We start from the raw sequence: 17168 nt of genomic DNA, 5'->3' as shown, positions 1-17168 counted from the left end.
CCGAGTGAAGGGAAAAGCACGACGAGCTCCGGCCGTGTCGAATGCAGTTTCTCCTGGTGCCGTGTGAGATCGTCGTGATGAGACTTGCAGCGTTGGCAGTGTACCTTCCCACGACCACGCAGGTGGCACAACTCCGCCATGTTGTTGTCGTTTTTGTCATTTGATGGCAACCGTGCCGCCTGGGATAAAATCAAGTCTCAAAGTGGTTCTGATTTGCCTTTCCCTAGTGGCCGAAATATGGAACACGTTTTTCTGAACACTTGCCAACTGTGTGTAATTGTTGTTATAAATGCCTTGAGCCTGGTGCAATCACTGTGGAAATCCATATGGAGATACCTCAAAGAGCTGGGACTAGAGGTTCCACTTGACCCAGCCATCCCTCTGCTGGGCATCTTTCCAAGAGAATTAAAAGAATCATATCACAGTGATATATGCTCACCTATGTTTATAGTGGCACAGTTTGTAATAGCTAAAACTTGGAAACAGCCCATTTGCCCATCAGTTGGAGACTGGATAAAGAAGATGTGGTTTTTCTATAAGATGGAATATTACTCAGCCATAAAGAATGAAAAATTGGAGTCATTCATAGGAAAATGGATACATACTGAGGATATACTCCTCAGTGAAATAAATAGGTCACACATGTGTAAATGCCAAATAGTTTTTCTGGTGTGAAAAACTATAATAGCACGTAAGATCCTAATGAGATAACTGACAATGTGAAATAGGAAGAAAAGGGCTAAAGATGTAGGGAAAGTAGGGAGGATAGGGGAAAGGTAATAAGGGAAAAGAAAAAAATATGAGAAAATGAAAAATGGAAATAAAGGGTTTGTAAATGGGGAGGGGAGGGGCAAGGGGGAAAACATGAGAACCACGATCTTGTAAAGGTCCAAGATCCCAATGATGAATGTAACTGTACTGTATACCTAAAATGAACCAATAAACTCAGTGAGAGAACAATAGTAAAAATAAGTGCCTTGGCATGGCTGCCGCCTTTCTAAGAAACAATTTCCCTCCTCCCGATGTTTCCACTTCCTACATAAGGCGTCACCGGTCATAAATAGAACCGACGCGCGAGCAAGGCTCGTCCGTGTAAGGAATAGATCACAAATAATGACCCCCGAGCGGCTGCCCGCGCAGCCCACAGGATCCCGGCCCACCCGCACCGTCACCCACTATATAACCAAGCCCCTCCACCCAGCTTCCTCCCTGCTTTTCTTCTCCCTTCCCGGAGCGGCTCTGCAATAAATCTCTCGTACAGCTCTGTCCGCGTGCAGAGTGATCTTCGGCACGTGCCGGTTTCTTTCACTTGTGTCGAGAAGCGTCTCTTCAGATCATCCGTGGATTTTTGGCTGGGTTATTTCTTGTAAATTACTTTTCTTGTATTGGGGATCGAACTTGGGACCTTGTGCTTGCGAGACAGGTGGTGGGCTACGGCGCTAAATCCCCGGTCAGCTGGGTTATTTCTTGAGAGGATGCTCCAGCTGTTCGTGTGCTCCAGATGTTAGTCCTGCAGTGGAAGGGCAGCTGTCACGGCGTAGGTTTTCCCCTCAGGGACATCGCCTTGCTGTGCAGTAGCATTGACGTCTGAGGTGCCTTGATTCCTTGAACCTCGCTGTTATCTCCTGAGCTACTGGAGTTTTAGTCAGGAAGTCTTTGCCGGTGCCTATGGCTACATGTGTTTCCCCTGTGTCTTCCTCCAACAGTTTCAGTGTTTGTTTTTATTATTTCTGTGCTATTGTTTTTATAACAAAATTCTATTTAATTGGCTTAATATTTGAGAGACACAGTACCACGATCATTTTGGAAATTTGATGCTGGCACCCATTCGGCTGTGTGGACCCACGGAATAGAATTGGGTTTTCCTGTGGCTTCCGGGACCAGCTCAAATCCCCAAGGGCTGCAGGTCCACGATCCAAGGCAGTGTCCGATCCTGGGACCACTTCTGTGGCCACGGTGGCTCTCTTTGTGCTCTTGAGGAGGCCGTCGTGGGGACATCAGGTGAGTGGTTGTGGTCCGCGGAGGTCAGTGTTGCCTGCTTTTGCTTGTGGCTGGGCGGAGGTTGGGAGGGGTGGCGTGGACAGTGCTCATGGTGGGGGCTGCTACAGGGAAAGGGAGCTGACGGCTCAGACTTAAAATGTTGCTGCACGGCAAAGGAAACAACACTCAAGGGACCTACAATCTACAGAATGAGAAAGAACACTTTGACGGTGAGTGCAGGGTCCACGGCGGATGTCGCCCTGCTTGGTCCCAGAGCGACACAGCGGGGTTCTCAGGCGTCAGGTCCCCTGGAGGGGGCTCTAGGTGAGTGGAGCGTGTGACCCTGCTGGAGCACAAGGACTCACGCGTTCACACACTTCCGGGCAACACGGAGGTCCCCATCCATCCCGACGGGGCAGTTCAGATTCCCACTCTAAAGGACCGAGGCCCCGTCACTGGGAGCAGTGAGTCTCAGGGTGCTTTTGTCTTTAGACAGCTTGTTGAGTCGCTGGGAGAGGAAAAGCTGTGCCTTTGCTCGTGGAGAATGATGCTCTCTTTGCCCTTCAGGGCATATCCATCCCTCCAAAGTTCCTCCTCTCCCTCTGCTGCCCTTACAGCTTCGGTGGATTTGTATGAAACCGTGAGAGTTCTCTTCTTAGCAGATGTTATGTTCAAGACAGAGTTGTGCAGATCCCTGGATGCTGCACGACGCTGGTCCAGGCCCCTCGTTCCCTCCTCCATGTTCTGAGATTTGGTGTCTGCTGGAGACCACTCCTCCTGCACCGCTCCGCGGGATTCCCCAGACGGGACTCAGTCTTTCTGGTCCTCTGTAAATCCTGCTGCAGATCTCTCACAGGAGATGTGCAGGTCCTGGTTCCTTGTGACAAAATCAGAGCAGGAAACCCACAGAGGAACCGAGACTCGGCCTAGAGGTGCGGGGGAGACTTAGGGGCAGAGCCCAGCCTTGTGCAAGAGCAGCTCCCTTCCTGCCCGGCAGCCGGTGTCATCGCCCTGTGACCCGGAGTCGGGCCCAGGCCGCCCATCCCGTCCCGGTGAGTCCCCTTGGCCGGTGTGACCGCCAGCGGAGCGGAGCGCTGTGGACCTGCTGAGGAGGCGCCATGCCCCCTGGGATGGCTCTGCTGCTCGGACTTGGTGAGCACTGAGGGGAGCGAGGAGGGTGGCGGGAGGGGGGAAGATGAGCCCAGGGTTGGGGTCCCGGGGTCCCTGGGTCCCAGGCGGACGCCTCTCACCAGGTCTCTGTGTTTCAGTGTCTGCTCTGGACCGGGGGCTCTGGGCCCACAGCGGTGAGTTCCCCTCCCTTCAGTCCTGGGGCTCTGCTTGAGGCTGGGCCGGGGTGGGAGGAGCCCGAGGTCTTGAGCTGACCCGGAGGAGCCGGCCGAGCCCTGCCCTGCCCTGCTGGCCGCACTGTTCCCTGTGCATCTGCACTGAGGAATTGTGCTGGGGCAGGATCACCCTGGACACTCGCAATGTCAGTGGCAAGCACGGCTGGCCTGGACTGAGCAGTGTGGACTCAGAGCTGGGACTGGTGGCAGGGCTCCCGCCTCTGCAGGCTGGGGCTTCTCTGTTCGAATGACCTCTACTGTCACATGGGCTGTTTCTGCCTCTTTCTCTCAGCTCGGGTCAGGCCCTCTTGTCCAAGTCAGGTGTGAAGGAAAATGTAGACCTCAGTGTGTGTCACTTCCGTCCTTTTTTCAATTTAACTTTTGCCTCTGAGACCTGGCTCCTTTTCCTCAAATCATAACCTGGAATGGCCACCGTGAGGACGGAATCCACCCAGCATGAGGGGTAATGCCCTGCCCCTCTGCTTAAAACTGCTTGATAATATTCACTGCACTCCTATTTCCACGTGGCCAGGCAGTGTTTTCAGCGCAGTTTACTATGACTTTGATATCTCCTCCTTGCTCTCAAGAGAGCCATGTTCATTCCCACTTAATGCAGATATATGGGTCCCGCCTGTGACCCCAAAATTGCCGTGTGTGATGCAGACATCCAGAAACCCTCTTGGCCCCTAACTGAAGGAAAGAAATATGAACACAGTGAATCATTCACAGATTGGATGTGTTATGAGGAAGAGGGTGCTGAGGGGAAGTATGCAGTTTGGGAAGGCACCGGGCATGTGCTGGGGCAGACGCAGGGGTCACCATTGTACTTAGTGAGGTGTTGGTATTGTGTCCTGAGGGGAGGGGCTGGAGCCGTGGGGGACACCGTGTGGGGGAGAAGCTGCCGCCGCCGCCGCCGGGGCCAGGCCGTGGGCAGAGTGTGCAGCACTGGGGGTGCGTGAGCGCGAGGCGAGGAGCAGTCAGGGCCACAGAGCCGGGAGGACCCTGCTCCGTGCTCCCCAGTCTCTGTGAGCGGCAGCAGAGCCCCCCAGGCCGGGCACAGAGCACAGCACAGAGGAGACAGACACATTTAAACAGGATGCCAGGGCGAGGGATGGTCCGGGGCTTATGCAGAGAAGGTGACAAAGGAAGACCCAGCACTAAGCTCCAAGGAGACACGATGTCCTCCTGTCCCAGGGCAGCGGGGACAGTGGAGGTGATGAGAAGAGCAAGCCGGGGGACTCGTGCCAAGTGCATTGCAGGGTGGAGAAGCCGGCAGGGCAGTGCCAAGGAGCGACAGTGATTTTCACATCGCAGGGACATCCAGGGTGGTAAGGCCTTTGTGAATACGCAGGGCCTCAAGTGTGCGCAGGATTCCTTACAACTTTTCACTACCAGGAACTAATTCAGAGTTGGGTAACCTAGTGTGGGGTGTGTGTGTGTTTGTGTGACAGTGTGTGTGTGTGCGTGCGTGTGCAGTGACAGGTGCTAGGCAGACGAGGGACCCGTGATCGATACAAGTGGGGAGATGAACACCCAGCGAGGCGACAGGCAGGCGACAGGCAGGCGCAGAGACCGCTGTTTGGCAGACCGGGAGCGTGCGTGCATCCGTCCCGTGGGGACACAGGCTGCAGGCTCAGCGCAGAGACCCTGCGAAGCTCAGCAGTCTGGTGGTGATGGGAATCAGCCGTGGACAGGGACAGTTTGTGCAGGGAAACTGACACGTGCGCTCCTGGAAGCCCAGTCGGGTCTCATGGCACAGTAGGGTGGTGTCACGTGGTGAAGGATCTTCAGGTCTCCTAAGTGTGCCCTGTCCTGTCCCGCCATGCCCCGTGTCAGGGTGGACGGTGGCTCAGATCCTGGGCTCGGTGCCCCAGACACAGTGTGCGCGGCTCAGAGACCTTGGTGTGAGGACGGGAACTCTCCCGACCTCAGTGCCTGGATTTCCTCTTCTGTGTCTCTCCAGGCTCACCCTCCCAGCCCGGCATCTGGGCAGTGCCCGGAGCTGTGATTCCCCTGGGTAGTTCTGTGAGCATCTTCTGCAGGGTCCCTCCCGGGGTGACTGCATTGCGTCTACTTCAGTCAGAACCCAGAGAAACATGGTATGAAAGAACCCTTGTGGGAACTCAGGTGGCGCTGGCCTTCTCCCTGCACAAAGTGACACAGAACATGGCAGGGACTTACTCCTGTCATTACTGGAAGCGGCACCTCTGGTCAGGACGCACGGAGTCCCTGGAGCTGGTGGTGACAGGTGAGGACCCAGGGACCTGCCCGCCTGGCTCTCTGCTGCCACCTCGCTGGACCCGAGGTGCCCACCACAGGGCCGGGCCTGCGTCTGCCCGCTGTCGGGCCCCCACCTCCCTCTGTGCTGACTGTGGTCCCTGCTCCCTCAGAGAGGCAGCTGGGCCCCAGGAGGCCCTCGTGGGACAGACTCCTGCTCCTCTCTGGTCCTGGTTCCCGGGAGATCAGAGAGGAGGGAGTTTGGTTTTTGTCCTTTTGATCCCTACACGTCCGGGTGGTGTGGATTTCTCCTCAGCTTCTGCGCGCTCGCTCTCAGGCCGTGATGGGAAAGGTTGGGCATTTTAATAGTGATTTTAGTAACAGCCTCCATTGCCTTCCAGGCCTCTTCAAGGACAAACCCTCCCTGACTGCCGCACCAGGCCCCCAGGTGGCCTCAGGAGGAAACGTGACTCTCCTGTGTCGTTCTCTGCACCCCTACGACACCTACATCCTGTGCAGGGGCGGAGCTTCCTCCCCCCAGGGCTGTTCACGCCAGGACCACAGCTCATTCCTCATCTCCCCTGTGAGTCCGGACCAGGCGGGGACCTACACGTGCTGTGGCTGTCCTCATTACAGCCCGCAGCAGTGCTCCGAGCCCAGTGAGCCCCTTGTGCTCTCTGTCACATGTGAGTGGCTGCCCCGTGTGTTCAGGGCCGTGTCTGGGTGTGTCAGGCGGGCGTCTCGGGCGGACTCTGCACGTTGTGACCGCTGCTGCTGTTAGTCTGGGCCCTGTTCCGTTGTCCTCTCCGATCCCCTACCGTGGGCTCAGACCCTGAGCCTCTGTGCTCACCGCAGTTTGTGCCCGGTGTAAGTGAGTTGTTTTGGGGCAGAGCTCTCTCTACCCTGTCACAGGAAGGGCCTGGGTGAGCGGTGATTACCCCTCAGCTGCTGCCTGTGTCCCCGCGGGCCCCTCCCACAGCCCCTCTGTGTGTGGGAGACAGCAGGAGCACCAGCAGCCGTTGTGACAGGAAAATTCAGGGTCCTTCATTCCGGATGAGTCTGTGTCTTCGGGTTCCCTGCTCCCTCGTGGGACGATGCTGTGACCACAGCGGCGTCTGTATGGCTGTGGGGACAGTGGAGAATGCAGGAAGAGTCCTGGCGGGATCCCCAGGATGCACTGTGGCCATGGTCCTATGGGCTCATGTGACAGGGGAGAGCTCCAGCCTTGGTGGTGGGTGTGAGCTCTGCCTCCTCAGCTTTTCCACACAACTGCGGCTTCTCAGGGCCAAGGGCGAGCACATGGCCCAGGTAGGGGAGCAGAGTGTTGGGAGGTCTGAGCTCATTCACACGTCTGATGACGGCCGTTGATCTGCTCGGCCCATCGTGAGCACCTCAGCGCTCTTTCTGCAGTGGCACATGTGACATGCACTCAGGACCCAGTCCGCACCTCCACTCAGCTCTTCCACCGCCATTGAGGGATGGACGTCTCAAAAAGGAGAGTCCCCCAAAGGCCGCGTCACTCTTGTGCGCTGAGCTCCTGCAGTCTGAGGGTGCTGGCCGTGGGGTTCAGGGGCAGGGTCACGTGAGCCCTCTCAGGTCTCCACGTGGCTTGGGGAGCTTGCTCGGGGTGCGATCTTCGTATCCGGGACAAGGCCTGAGTCCTTGGTTCCATGCTGGGTGGTTTCTTTCAGCCCCAGATCTCAGATGGAGAACGTCATCCGCCTGAGCCTGGCTGTGCTCGTCCTGTTCGTGCTGGGAGCTGTGCTGCTGGACGCCTGGAAGGACAGAAGTGGACTCTGAGGTGTGGCCCGCGAGCTCCAGGTGGAGAGCAGCACCCGGCTCAGGGTCCTCCGGAATCGCTGCTTCAGGAGACTCGAGGCTGAGAAGCACCTGCCCTGCCCGCTGTGGGGGATGGCGCGGCGCCCCCCACGCTGCTCCGGCTTCAGTACTAGACGTGCTGTCTGTGGGGGGACCCCCGCCATGGAGGGCCTCACTCCCACTGTGCCGCCGCCCTCTGACCGCACCGTCTGAGGTCTGCCTCTCCCTCTGCCTGCGCTGGGTGTTTCCCTCCTCCTCCTCCTCTTCCTCCTTGCAGCTCCCAGGCCTCCCTCTGATCCCTTCCTTTACTGCATTTCTCCCCTCCAAGCCCGGGGAGCACAGCCCCTCTCTTTGTTTCAATTATCTGGTGAGAGGAGAGCCGATTTTATGCCCCTGCTGGCTTCTTCTCAGCAATTGAGAGTTCTGTTTTCAGAGCAGAACCTCAAAGGTAAATGCTTCGGTGCAGGCTTGTCCTTATCGGGGGTGACGTTGGCTGTCCCCAAGAGCCCGGCCCCTCTTTCCCTCTTGGTGTCTGGGCGCCAGAGGCCCAAGGCTGCCTCCGCCTGGGCTTCCCAGCAACACAGCCCGGAAGCCATGCCCAGGCTGGGCCTGAGCCCTGGAAGCCCAGGCGTTGGTGGAAGGAGTGGAGCTGGATTCCTGCAGCAAGGGCAGCCGCCTGTGCCGATGATGGGCTGGGGACCGGGACGCAGCTCTCAGGCCAGAGGGCTTGGGGAGCAGGGGGCCGTGCCTCTGTTTCTCCCTCATCTTGTTGGAAACATTCTGCGCTCCCATGGGGGAGGATGAGGCGGAAGTAGAGGGACTGAGTCCACAGTCCTCTGTGAACCGGCATTGTGAGCCCCCTGCGGCCACTGCAGTGCGCACTCTGGCTGGGGCCAGCTCCAGCCCTGGCCCTGTGGGTTCACCTGTGTCCTCCCGCGGCAGCTGGAGCCCTGAGCAGACGCAGCTCTGACGTCTGCGGTGTTGCTACCCCTGGGTCCCTTGTGCCGCTGCAGTGATTTTCTCCCTGTGCCCTTGAAGAGGCAGCAGCGAGTGGTAGCAGCAGCTCCGGCCTTCGCCCTGAGGTGTAGCCAGGGTCCTGGGCTTGTGGGTGGGGACGAGCCTCTGTGTCTTAGCGTCGGTGTGGTCCCCAGGTGGACTGCAGTCGCCCACGGTGTCCTTGGCACCCGGAGCAGCAGCTGCAGGTTCCCGGGCCAGGAGCACACGCGAGGCTCTTGGTGTGTGGCTTCTGATGCAGCCAGCATGTGGCAGCTCTGAGCTCGTCTGCAGCCAGAAGGCACCGGGTCCAGGAGGCCCCAGCAGCCGGGGTGGTGCTTTTTGTGAGGACAAGCAGGAGGCTTGACCGAGGTGTAGCCTGGTGCTGAGCTGAGCGCAGGCCTGGGGCGCTGTGAGGGCTGTGTCCTTGTGGCACAGGGGTCCTTTCTTGGGTGAGGATCCCTGAAGTGGCCACTCCCTATCTCCCTACCGCCTCGCTGCTGACACCTTCAGGAGGACATGGAGCTCACGCCGGGTGTGCACAGGCCAGGGCCGCTGGGGTCCTGCTGGTCCTGGCCTCCCTCCTGCCACTCTGCAGCTGCAGTCCCTGCCTTCCTTCTCAAATCCGCTGGTTCCTGACCCACTGGCCACTCTGTGGCGACTGAGCAGCGTAGCTCACAGCTCTCCAAACCTGTGCTCCTGCTCTGGGCTGTGTGGCCAACTGTGCTAGGGCTGGGTGCTCATCTGAGGGTCTCGGACTCTTGCAGAAAGAGAAGACGCCTGGCTCCCAGTGCCGCTCACTGCCTGAAATCTAGTGGCACCCAGCCATGCGGGCCTGTGGCCTAGAGTGGAGGTCACTGCTCTCAGAGAGCGCTGAGTCCTGCTTGAACCTAAGAACCTCACACCGGGGATGAAACCCTACCCCTTAGGACCGCCTGTGTGATCTGCTAGGAGTCTGCCTCCCCCTGTGCTGCGGGTGCTCCAGGAAAGTGCGAACGATGTGTTCCTAGTTAGGGACATAGATCACAGCAACGCTGCCGAGTGAGGGCTCAGGGACGGTGACTGCAAAGGTCACCAACAAGCCCGAAGGGCCCCAGATGGATGTGTCTGCAGTGCGATCACAAAATCCTTGCTGCAGAGGAAGAGATGGATCCAGAGGATGAGCTGAGGGAGCTTAGGACCGGCAGTCTGCAGTGGTTTTCTCTCCCTTTGGGATGAGGCAGAACACGCCTTCACCTCTGCAGTTACCCTGTCAGAGCAGCTCCGCGTCCGCAGGGGCTCAGGAGAGCACACCTGCAGGCCATCAGCAGACCGGGGTGCTGTGGGGTCTTCCTCAGGATCAGCGTACTGCTCCAAGGCCTCTTGCAGCACCAGCAGCCCGGACAGCTCCGGCCTCTCAATCCCTGTTCTCAGAAGGCCTCAGGGGACCAGTAGAGGTGCCTGTTCTGCTTCCTGCTTAGGTACAGGTGAAGTCACTTCCCACGTGACCAAAACCACACTTGAGATTGGGCTGTGCCGCCCCACAAGCTGTCTGGAGGCTCCTGTAAGCTCGCATTTTGAACCATCTTCCTTTTTGTCTGTTTTGGGATTCCACCTTCAGGCCCTGTGTGTTAAATCTCGCCTGCATGTGCTGCTTTGGATTTTGTCCTCTTTGCGTAGTATTTGGTGCAAAGCCTGGGAGAGGCAGGCTTTGCGGGCAGAGCAGGGACCTGAATCTGCTTGAACAGCCATCTCCGGGCTCGGCGCTCACCGCTCTGTGAGCTTCCCCTGGTTCCTGCACCGCGTGACTGTGAGTGTCCATCGCAGACCCCGTTCATGAAGGAGGCCGAGGGTGGCAGAGAGGGCTGGTGCCTTCTCTGCATTTGAGCTCTTCCTTTTAGCCAGGGAAACCTTCCCAAGGGAGAAAACAACTCCACCAAGTTGAATGAACTGTCGTGGAGGAGACGGGGCATCCATTATGTTAGGAAACACATCCCTGGTGCAGTTGAGAAGCGGCATTTTACGCTTTACGGTGAAATGAAATTTGTAACTGTAATCTTCAGTGAAACTACTCGGACACACAGGTTTAAGACTGCATTGTTTCTCTTGCATGGAAACCCACAGGGTGGATAAAAAGCATGATGGAGGACAGGTACTGGGAAGTTGGAAGGAACTGTTCATCTGGGAGAGGAACCAAGGGAGGGCAAGAGGCAAAAGGAGAATGGGGGAAATGGAGAGAAAACTGCTGCAAAGGAGGAGGGGAGAAGAACGAGGAAAGGAACTCCAGCAGGTATTTTGCACAGGTGTGAATCCTCCATGATGCCTGTGTTGATATGAATTTCAAGTATGTAGTAATAAAATAAGTGAGAAAAATTTATGGTTAATCACACAGAAGTGCGTGTGACAAGACAAAAACAATCTATGAAGTCCTTTGTTGTGCAAGAAATCTGAAGCATCACAAACACTTATAGAGAAGTAGAGAACAGAAAGTTCAAAAGAGGCCTTTGTTAGAGAGCAAGTACTCAAGACGTTGGAGACCCGTGGGTTCGATGGCAATGGGCGTCCATTCCCAAGGCCCGGAGGTGAGCGTCCCGGCGAGGAACGCGGGGCGTGGGTGACAGAGCTGAGCGCCTCTTCGTGGGCAGCCGCAGCCGCTGCACTGCACCTTCTAGCACCTTCCCGACTCCCAGGTTCCTCCCACACCTCCTCTAAGCTCATCGCTGTTTCATGTTCGTAAGAACACAGAAGAGCTCACCTCTTACCAAATTCTAGGTGTGTGATACAGTGCTGTCCCCTGCGCCCTGGCTTCCTGCGCAGCCTCGCCGTCTGCTGCTGATCGCTGCCCCCGGGCCTCTTCTCTGCCCCCTTTCCTCCTCCCTCTCCGCAGGGTCGGATCCTGCCCGGAGACTACCCAGCCAGACTTGGCATAGATGCCTCAGAGGGAGCTCAGCCTTCAGCTCTCACAGAGGAGATGTGGAGACCCCAGAGGAGAGCGCTACACACGCTTCCCAGCACATGTGGCCTGGAAACCCAGAGCAGGAAACGTACAGAGGAAGTAAACTCAGCAGAGATGCGGAGGGGGTTAGGGGCAGGGCTCAGCATTGTGCAAGAGCAGCTCCCTTCCTGCCCGGCAGCCGGTGTCATCGCCCTGTGACCCGGAGTCGGGCCCAGGCCGCCCATCCCGTCCCGGTGAGTCCCCTTGGCCGGTGTGACCGCCAGCGGAGCGGAGCGGAGCGCTGTGGACCTGCTGAGGGGGCGCCATGCCACATCCCGTCCCGGTGAGTCCCCTTGGCCGGTGTGACCGCCAGCGGAGCGGAGCGCTGTGGACCTGCTGAGGAGGCGCCATGCCCCCTGGGATGGCTCTGCTGCTCGGACTTGGTGAGCACTGAGGGGAGCGAGGAGGGTGGCGGGAGGGGGGAAGATGAGCCCAGGGTTGGGGTCCCGGGGTCCCTGGGTCCCAGGCGGATGCCTCTCACCAGGTCTCTGTGTTTCAGTGTCAGCTCTGGACCGGGGGCTCTGGGCCCACAGCGGTGAGTTCCCCTCCCTTCAGTCCTGGGGCTCTGCTTGAGGCTGGGCCGGGGTGGGAGGAGCCCGAGGTCTTGAGCTGACCCGGAGGAGGCGGCCGAGACCTGCCCTGCCCTGTGGGCCACACTGTTCCTTCGTAAGTCACCACAGCGCCCACGGGAAGCACAGGTGAGCTGGACATGGGGTGCAGGCTGCAGAATGGAGACCCTCACACAGGGCCCGGTCCCCTGAGGGAGCCCTCCTCACTGTTGGAAGGAGGCTGCAGCTCACGGGATGCTCACGCATTCAGGAGACAGACGGGAAGCTCACGGCAGCCCTCGGTGTGTCCGCTCCGTGACCTTCTCCGCAACCCATCATGTGCTTTAGTCGCCCAGTTCCTGCTTTAGCAATAGCAGAACACCGCGGTGCTTCTGGGCGGAGAAGGGCAGCCAGTGCGGGAGGCAGTGCCGTGCGCCCTCAGTGCGTCACGAGCCGGATGCCCACCGGATTCCCACGCAGGCAGGCAGCCTTTGACGCTCTCTGTGTAGAGATGTGCACGTTCTCCTCCCGCAAGAGCAAAGTTCATTCCCCTTAGTGCAGGAACATGGGGCCCGGACCCCAGCACTGCTATGTGAGCCGGGCAGGCCCTGGAGAGACGTGGACATGAACACCCCGGGTCACGTCCACAGGAGCGGTGCTAGAGGAGGCGGAGGCTCAGGAGAAATGAGCCGGTGGACGGGCGGGACCCTGTGGCAGCGGGGGATTCCTGGTGCTGGGGAGATAGGCTTGCACGGGCCTGGCTGGAGCCGTGGGGGACACCGTGTGGGGGAGAAGCTGCCGCCGCCGCCGGGGCCAGGCCGTGGGCAGAGTGTGCAGCACTGGGGGTGCGTGAGCGCGAGGCGAGGAGCAGTCAGGGCCACAGAGCCGGGAGGACCCTGCTCCGTGCTCCCCAGTCTCTGTGAGCGGCAGCAGAGCCCCCCAGGCCGGGCACAGAGCACAGCACAGAGGAGACAGACACATTTAAACAGGATGCCAGGGCGAGGGATGGTCCGGGGCTTATGCAGAGAAGGTGACAAAGGAAGACCCAGCACTAAGCTCCAAGGAGACACGATGTCCTCCTGTCCCAGGGCAGCGGGGACAGTGGAGGTGATGAGAAGAGCAAGCCGGGGGACTCGTGCCAAGTGCATTGCAGGGTGGAGAAGCCGGCAGGGCAGTGCCAAGGAGCGACAGTGATTTTCACATCGCAGGGACATCCAGGGTGGTAAGGCCTTTGTGAATACGCAGGGCCTCAAGTGTGCGCAGGATTCCTTACAACTTTTCACTACCAGGAACTAATTCAGAGTTGGGTAACCTAGTGTGGGGTGTGTGTGTGTTTGTGTGACAGTGTGTGTGTGTGCGTGCGTGTGCAGTGACAGGTGCTAGGCAGACGAGGGACCCGTGATCGATACAAGTGGGGAGATGAACACCCAGCGAGGCGACAGGCAGGCGACAGGCAGGCGCAGAGACCGCTGTTTGGCAGACCGGGAGCGTGCGTGCATACGTCCCGTGGGGACACAGGCTGCAGGCTCAGCGCAGAGACCCTGCGAAGCTCAGCAGTCTGGTGGTGATGGGAATCAGCCGTGGACAGGGACAGTTTGTGCAGGGAAACTGACACGTGCGCTCCTGGAAGCCCAGTCGGGTCTCATGGCACAGTAGGGTGGTGTCACGTGGTGAAGGATCTTCAGGTCTCCTAAGTGTGCCCTGTCCTGTCCCGCCATGCCCCGTGTCAGGGTGGACGGTGGCTCAGATCCTGGGCTCGGTGCCCCAGACACAGTGTGCGCGGCTCAGAGACCTTGGTGTGAGGACGGGAACTCTCCCGACCTCAGTGCCTGGATTTCCTCTTCTGTGTCTCTCCAGGCTCACCCTCCCAGCCCGGCATCTGGGCAGTGCCCGGAGCTGTGATTCCCCTGGGTAGTTCTGTGAGCATCTTCTGCAGGGTCCCTCCCGGGGTGACTGCATTGCGTCTACTTCAGTCAGAACCCAGAGAAACATGGTATGAAAGAACCCTTGTGGGAACTCAGGTGGCGCTGGCCTTCTCCCTGCACAAAGTGACACAGAACATGGCAGGGACTTACTCCTGTCATTACTGGAAGCGGCACCTCTGGTCAGGACGCACGGAGTCCCTGGAGCTGGTGGTGACAGGTGAGGACCCAGGGACCTGCCCGCCTGGCTCTCTGCTGCCACCTCGCTGGACCCGAGGTGCCCACCACAGGGCCGGGCCTGCGTCTGCCCGCTGTCGGGCCCCCACCTCCCTCTGTGCTGACTGTGGTCCCTGCTCCCTCAGAGAGGCAGCTGGGCCCCAGGAGGCCCTCGTGGGACAGACTCCTGCTCCTCTCTGGTCCTGGTTCCCGGGAGATCAGAGAGGAGGGAGTTTGGTTTTTGTCCTTTTGATCCCTACACGTCCGGGTGGTGTGGATTTCTCCTCAGCTTCTGCGCGCTCGCTCTCAGGCCGTGATGGGAAAGGTTGGGCATTTTAATAGTGATTTTAGTAACAGCCTCCATTGCCTTCCAGGCCTCTTCAAGGACAAACCCTCCCTGACTGCCGCACCAGGCCCCCAGGTGGCCTCAGGAGGAAACGTGACTCTCCTGTGTCGTTCTCTGCACCCCTACGACACCTACATCCTGTGCAGGGGCGGAGCTTCCTCCCCCCAGGGCTGTTCACGCCAGGACCACAGCTCATTCCTCATCTCCCCTGTGAGTCCGGACCAGGCGGGGACCTACACGTGCTGTGGCTGTCCTCATTACAGCCCGCAGCAGTGCTCCGAGCCCAGTGAGCCCCTTGTGCTCTCTGTCACATGTGAGTGGCTGCCCCGTGTGTTCAGGGCCGTGTCTGGGTGTGTCAGGCGGGCGTCTCGGGCGGACTCTGCACGTTGTGACCGCTGCTGCTGTTAGTCTGGGCCCTGTTCCGTTGTCCTCTCCGATCCCCTACCGTGGGCTCAGACCCTGAGCCTCTGTGCTCACCGCAGTTTGTGCCCGGTGTAAGTGAGTTGTTTTGGGGCAGAGCTCTCTCTACCCTGTCACAGGAAGGGCCTGGGTGAGCGGTGATTACCCCTCAGCTGCTGCCTGTGTCCCCGCGGGCCCCTCCCACAGCCCCTCTGTGTGTGGGAGACAGCAGGAGCACCAGCAGCTGTTGTGACAGGAAAATTCAGGGTCCTTCATTCCGGATGAGTCTGTGTCTTCGGGTTCCCTGCTCCCTCGTGGGACGATGCTGTGACCACAGCGGCGTCTGTATGGCTGTGGGGACAGTGGAGAATGCAGGAAGAGTCCTGGCGGGATCCCCAGGATGCACTGTGGCCATGGTCCTATGGGCTCATGTGACAGGGGAGAGCTCCAGCCTTGGTGGTGGGTGTGAGCTCTGCCTCCTCAGCTTTTCCACACAACTGCGGCTTCTCAGGGCCAAGGGCGAGCACATGGCCCAGGTAGGGGAGCAGAGTGTTGGGAGGTCTGAGCTCATTCACACGTCTGATGACGGCCGTTGATCTGCTCGGCCCATCGTGAGCACCTCAGCGCTCTTTCTGCAGTGGCACATGTGACATGCACTCAGGACCCAGTCCGCACCTCCACTCAGCTCTTCCACCGCCATTGAGGGATGGACGTCTCAAAAAGGAGAGTCCCCCAAAGGCCGCGTCACTCTTGTGCGCTGAGCTCCTGCAGTCTGAGGGTGCTGGCCGTGGGGTTCAGGGGCAGGGTCACGTGAGCCCTCTCAGGTCTCCACGTGGCTTGGGGAGCTTGCTCGGGGTGCGATCTTCGTATCCGGGACAAGGCCTGAGTCCTTGGTTCCATGCTGGGTGGTTTCTTTCAGCCCCAGATCTCAGATGGAGAACGTCATCCGCCTGAGCCTGGCTGTGCTCGTCCTGTTCGTGCTGGGAGCTGTGCTGCTGGACGCCTGGAAGGACAGAAGTGGACTCTGAGGTGTGGCCCAGAGCACCAGCAGCCGTTGTGACAGGAAAATTCAGGGTCCTTCATTCCGGATGAGTCTGTGTCTTCGGGTTCCCTGCTCCCTCGTGGGACGATGCTGTGACCATAGCGGCGTCTGTATGGCTGTGGGGACAGTGGAGAATGCAGGAAGAGTCCTGGCGGGATCCCCAGGATGGCCTCAGTGGTCCTTCTTCACCCTTTTGGTTTCTCACAGCAGAGAACCCACGCAGTTTTGCGCCTGTGTGTTGGATCTATTTCCCTTCAGTGTGTGAACCCGACCCTAAAGCAGCCCGCCACGCACTGCCTGCCAATCCCTTTGCAGCCCTGCTGTGCTGGGACTCTGTGAGCTCCAGGTCCTGTTGGGATCGGCCCCCGAGGTCCATATCTCCTTCAGGAAGCACTGTGCTCCCCAGGCCTTTCACCTTTGCCTCTCACCTCTGAGCTGCGTGCAAATCTTCCCTGTTGGTGCTCTTATCCCTTCATGGAATTCACCAATGGGTGATGACTTGCCCATCTGTTGCCCGATTCTTCTGGCTGGACAGGTTTGGTACAGTTTCCCACATCTTCCTTGGTGCAAGATGTTTCCTTGGATTAATCTGCCGGGGCTCAAAAGCAGCTCCCTATCCTTTTCACCCCCAGGTCCAGCCGGTCCCACTGTGACTGTGATCGCCGCTGCCGCCGCCGCCTTCCTTCTCCTTGTCCTGCTCCTGCTCCTCCTCCTCTGCCTCTGCCGGCGTCAGGCCAAACGCAGTAGGTCCTGGGTGCAGGGTCCATCTGGAGGCTGCGGGGTGGGCGGGCAGCAGAGGCTTATCGCTGTCTCTCGCTGTAGGGGCTGCTCAGGGCAGGACGAGGAGCCAAAGGAGGTACGGCAGATGTGTGCACCCACATTTTACATCCCAGGGTTTCTATTTCTTGGACCTACCTTGACCTTTGTGTCTTCTTTCCCTCAGCTCCAGCCCAAGTGTGCAGATCCAGGGAGTGAATAACGGTAGGGCCTGAGCGGCCACGGAAATGGGGAACGGGAGCTTCCGGGTGGGCAGGAGGCGTCAGGGACAGCAGAGAGGAGCACGGACGGGGCCAGCTTGCTGTGCTGGCTCTGCCGGATGCTTGGACGCCGGGGGCCGAACGCCCACCCATCTTTCCTTGCAGACGGTGACTTGGAGCCTGAGGGGGATGGACAGAGGGACGCACAGGTGAGCAGCGCCTTCCAGCCGCTTCCCCGCCAGCCCCACCAGGCTCTGGCCCACGCTCTGTCTCTGTCTGGCAGGTCCCCGAGGCGGAGGAGGACCCCGGGGCGGTGACCTACGCCCAGCTGTGGCCTCAGGGGCTCAGGGAGAGCGCAGGCCTGTTCCGCTCCCCGGAGCCCGGGGAGCCGTG

General features: G+C 59.1%; 1 protein-coding gene across 1 annotated transcript; it reads left to right on the top strand.

The window, feature by feature from the left end:
- The first annotated feature begins 2974 nt into the window (after positions 1 to 2974).
- Positions 2975 to 17162, top strand: LOC104857265 (leukocyte immunoglobulin-like receptor subfamily B member 5). Its single transcript, XM_033766043.1, has 13 exons — positions 2975 to 3132; positions 3249 to 3284; positions 5287 to 5571; positions 5942 to 6316; positions 11525 to 11608; positions 11667 to 11708; positions 11825 to 11860; positions 13731 to 14015; positions 14386 to 14670; positions 16431 to 16541; positions 16621 to 16654; positions 16742 to 16779; positions 16941 to 17162. Exons 1-13 carry the CDS (start codon positions 3099 to 3101, stop codon positions 17090 to 17092), a joined length of 1797 nt encoding a protein of 598 aa, XP_033621934.1. The 5' UTR covers positions 2975 to 3098; the 3' UTR covers positions 17093 to 17162.
- Positions 17163 to 17168: the final 6 nt, after the last annotated feature.

Source organism: Fukomys damarensis, unplaced genomic scaffold (assembly GCF_012274545.1).
Source record: "Fukomys damarensis isolate Sample0158 unplaced genomic scaffold, DMR_v1.0_HiC HiC_scaffold_19, whole genome shotgun sequence".
Classification (NCBI taxonomy): Eukaryota; Metazoa; Chordata; class Mammalia; order Rodentia; family Bathyergidae; genus Fukomys; species Fukomys damarensis.
Note: the sequence above shows the minus strand (reverse complement) of the source record. Positions and strands in the feature narration are given on the sequence as shown.